We start from the raw sequence: 4,550 nt of genomic DNA, 5'->3' as shown, positions 1-4,550 counted from the left end.
TAGACAATGCAACAGGGGGGTTTCTTGTTAAGTTAAATTATCAAGTGGCTACAAATTTGGTTGATGAAGTTACCAAGAAAAACCAAAAATGGCATACCCAATATGTCGAGGTTCCAAAAGGATTACCTACTACCTCATTTGTTGATAAATAACAAAAAAATAGAGAGGACCAGAGGGTGGAAAACGTGGCAAAAATGATGACACAATTGGAGATTTTAACTAAGAATGTGATGGGTGCACCCACAAAAGTGGTGAATTCCATGGCATCCAAGGCCTATGATGATGACAAGGCTAAGAAGCTTGATGAGAAGATTCTATATTTGACCAATTATTCATGGGGTTCCCGACCCGCCTGTGAAAGGAAAGGTAGGCATCAAGGTTGGACGGACCGTGATTGTGACAATTATTTGAGGTATAGAAACCATGACTATGATCATTATGTGCTTCCTCATGACTGGGCAAAGTAAAAAGAAGGTAGCTCTATTAACCCCAATAAATACAAAACCGAAGATGTCTTGGAAATTTATTTGATAAAAATGGAGGGAACAGACAAGATGGTTCATGAATTGACAGGAAATTTTTTGTAACTCAACCAAACAGTTGTATCCCACTCTGTTTCTATCAAACAATTAGAAATGCAAATCAGGAAAATCTCAACTCAATGGAATCCTAGTCCAAAGGGGGCTCTTCCTAGTGACACTATTGTCAACCCAAAAAATAAAGCTCATTGAAAATAGTCACTGGGAGTGGTAAAACTCTTGGTGATCATTTGAAGGGCGTTGAGGGAGAAAATGTGGGTGAAAAAGAGCCCAAGGTTGAGCCAATTAATACGAATAAAAAAAGTTATGGTCTAGCCAAGAGAAGAAACCCTAAAATCTCAAGGAGAAGGGGATGAAAAATAACTAGTGGAAATTGATAAAAAAGTGGTAAAGAATAAAAAGACATAACGTGATGTATTAACCACCATTAAATCCCTTCTCCATTTCCACAAAGGCTTAAGAAGAAAGAGGAGAATCATAAGCTTAAGAAATTCATGGCTAAGCTTAGCAATCTTTCTATCAATATCTCATTGCTCGAGGCTATCTAAGAGATTTCGAGGTATGCGATGCTTATGAACAAATTGATGTCGATGAAGAAGCTTGTTGAAGGTGACACCATTTAAGTTACCCATGGGTGTAGCGCTATCATGAGTAGAAAAATGGCGGAAAAGAAGAATGACCCCTGGGCTTTGACAATTCCATGCACAATTAGGAAACATAAATTAGAAAATGCTCTATGTGATCTTGATGCGAGTATAAACCTTATGCCATTTGCAATATATACGATCCTTGGATTGAGTACCCCTACACCAACATTGATAAGGCTTTTGATGTCGAACCGATCTTTTAAGAAATCGGCTGGTGTTTTGTTTGACATGTTATTGAAAGTTGATAAATTCATACTTTTGATGGATTTTGTGGTTTTAGATTATGAGATGGACAAAGAGGTAACCATTATCCTAGGTCGAACTTTCCTCGCTGTTGAAAGAGCCATTTTTGATTTGGAACTTGGGGAAATAAGATTTAGAGTTCATGATGGTGAAGTGTCCTTTTGGGTATGCTCAACAAAGAAACAACCCTTGGAACTTTAAGAGGTGTCGGTTGTTGATTTTGAAGATGGGTAAGTGTATAAGGGATCCCTTGAGAATCCAACTCGAAAAAGATGGAAGACATTGTGCCACGATGACAAATACGGCTCTATGTGGGAGGCAACCCAAAAATGCCACAAAATTGGATCGCATCCTTTGTTTTTAATTTGGTCGAGTAGATTTTAAATTTTTTGTTATTGATTAATCCATTCATTTTAGGTACTATAAAGTGTTTTGAATTAGTTTGAGAAAGAGAAAGTCTGAAATTGCTGCATAGTGATCTGAACAGGGCAAAATGTGTCAAAATGAGTAATAAGCAGAACAGGGAAAAATAGAGGCGCAAAAATGCTCTCAGTTATCGCGATCGCAGAACCTTGGATGTGATTGCGGTCACCCACATGTCTGTAACGATTGCGGTAAGATTAGTTTAAAAGGCCATCCAAATTCCCTATTTCCCTTACACTCTTTTCTCAAATTTTGTCCCAAATTACACCCACTTTTGGGTATACTTTGGGCATTCAAAAGAATTAGAGCATTCTCTTACATCATTTTCTTTGGTAAGTGCATTGAATCTATGCTTTAATTGTTGAAAATAGGCCATAGAATGCATGTTATAGGGAAGGCCTAAATATGAGGTTTTCAATGTTAAATCTGTGTTAAAATATACTTATATGGTGGTTAGATACTATAATGTGGTGTGCACATTCTAGGGGAAATATTGAGTACCCAAATTGCGCATGAGGTTGAGAAAAATAAAGGGTTCACACCAAGTGCTTGATCAAATTTCCAAATTAATCTTCACTAGTGGTTTTTACATTTTTAAGGGAATAATCGAGTACCTAGTAACCATGTTCAATGCTTTTAGTGTATATTCTTGTTCTAGAACATGTTTTGGCCTAAAATTTGAATTTTTGGACATTGGAAATTTTGGCTTGAAACTGGTCTCAGGTACCGCATGATCACGACACCATGATCGCGGCTCTATGGCCCACGATTGTAGTAACTGAGGCTGATTTTTTGCCTGGGTCAAAAATTCTTCACTTTAAATTCTTGTCCAAACCTCTCCTAATGCCCATCCCATAAGATTAACATAGCATAGTTGGTGCATAAAAATTTTGATCATTAATGTGGTTGTTTTGTTCTCTTGTTTTTCAGGCTTGTGTCATGGAAGATTATGACCAAGTTTGCTTCATGGCTCCCGAGTGCCACACTTAATACTATGGTGATCTTTTGAGAACAAAATTGCTTTATGAGAAAGGAATATGCTTGGAGAAAGTGATGAAATAGTTTTCGTCATTTCATAACTGGCTGGTGGCTACTATGTGGCTGTGTTTAACTCTGGATCCTTGCAAGGTAAATGAGCAATGGGTTTGAGATTTCTATGCCAACCTTAGTGTAGTATCCTTCTCAGACCCATCCACTATGATTATCATGATCTGGGGAAAGGTGGTGGATTTCATGTTGGAGCAAATCAATAATATTTATGGGCTCCTAACACAAACATGGGTGAATTTAAGTCCAAGAGGTGCAAGCCAGGAATTTGGTTGGCCGAGAGGTATTTCTTGGGCAAGGATGTTCTTGGGCGGCTACCAAGAGAAACATATCAATGAATGATTTCACTGTCGAAGCTCGGGTTTGGTTGAACTTCATCTGTAGCTGATTTTTTCCTTGCTCCCACATGACAACAGTTCCAGACCTGTGGGTTTGGATGGTTGCTTGCATATTAGATGACTTTCCTCTAAATGTTGATCAGCTCATTATCTCAGGCGTAAAAATCTTCAAGAACCATGGTGGTATGAATCTCTTTTTCCCCTCTTTAATTACTAAGCTTTGAAAGAGAGCAGGGGTTGAGGAGTACCTTGGAGATACACGGGTGCACCCTAGACCCCATCTATCCTCTAAAAATTCAAGGTAAGGGAACATCAGGCAAGAGAAAAAAAAGAAAGATCAACTTCGGAAAGGTGACATATGAGTAGACTGAGTCTTGTAGGCCATCACAACCGTGCCTCTTGAGTAAAATACTGATGATATTTAGGTCATTAGGGAGCTCGTGTCAGGACTTCCCCAGGGGCGGGAGAGCTCTTCTCCATTCTTTATTCACATATGTCCCTCTCTGATTATGAGAGGTATATAGAGGACTAGCAGAAGGAGGGAGCTACCATTGTATAACGCCCCAAATCTAGTACTCAGAATGCTACATAGTGCTCACGACCCCGAAGGACCACAAGCTAACCCATGACCTATATCTGTACCTGTATACTGTATAACATACTAAATATAATACAAAAATAGAGGCTGAAAGGCCATAAGGTTCAAAATTACATGAATGATAAAATATAACATCTGAGTAGGGTAATGGAATACCCAAAACTGAAATACTATCTGAACATACTGTAGTCTGAAAAAACCTCTAAAACAAAATTGTTTGGAAAAGCAGTTGATGGGATATGTCCTCGAAAAATGAGGACTAACTGCTAACTCTGACTGTTGAGACTGGAATGCTACTGATGCTCTGGAGCTCGTGCTTCTGCACCTATGGTATAAGAAATCATAGAGCAAATACGTCAGTACTTTGAATGTACTGGTATGCATGGAAGGTAGGATGAATATATGGGGTTCATATGCATGAACAATACTTGTTAATTGACTAATATGAACGCGAAAATACATGCATAAATACGTTATAACTATATCTGATATCATAATAACATGAATTTACTGATAACTAACATAACTGATAACTGAATTCTGATGACTGATATAACTGATGACATGAGTGACTACATCTGACAGTCCTGAATCTGATAGAACTAGTTGAGATCCATACTATTCTGAGTTGACTGTATCTGACAGTCCGGAATTCTATAGAACTATCTGAGTTCAATTACTAAGAATGAATAACTGTATCTGACAGTCCTGATTC

At 38.1% G+C, this 4,550-nt stretch overlaps 1 protein-coding gene across 1 annotated transcript; it reads left to right on the top strand.

The window, feature by feature from the left end:
• The first annotated feature begins 1,198 nt into the window (after positions 1-1,198).
• Positions 1,199-2,842, top strand: LOC107841469. Its single transcript, XM_016685377.2, has 2 exons — positions 1,199-1,594; positions 2,783-2,842. Exons 1-2 carry the CDS (start codon positions 1,199-1,201, stop codon positions 2,840-2,842), a joined length of 456 nt encoding a protein of 151 aa, XP_016540863.2.
• Positions 2,843-4,550: the final 1,708 nt, after the last annotated feature.

Source organism: Capsicum annuum, unplaced genomic scaffold, assembly GCF_002878395.1.
Source record: "Capsicum annuum cultivar UCD-10X-F1 unplaced genomic scaffold, UCD10Xv1.1 ctg2365, whole genome shotgun sequence".
In the NCBI taxonomy this organism is placed as follows: domain Eukaryota; kingdom Viridiplantae; phylum Streptophyta; class Magnoliopsida; order Solanales; family Solanaceae; genus Capsicum; species Capsicum annuum.
Note: the sequence above shows the minus strand (reverse complement) of the source record. Positions and strands in the feature narration are given on the sequence as shown.

What these genes read in the sequence shown, in the direction of transcription:
- LOC107841469 (XM_016685377.2), top strand. Translation starts at nt 1,199, where the DNA reads ATGGCGGAAAAGAAGAATGACCCCTGGGCTTTGACAATTCCATGCACA. An exon ending in ATGGTGAAGTGTCCTTTTGG is followed by an intron (nt 1,595 to 2,782) that starts GTATGCTCAACA and finishes CTTGTTTTTCAG; the next exon opens with GCTTGTGTCATGGAAGATTA.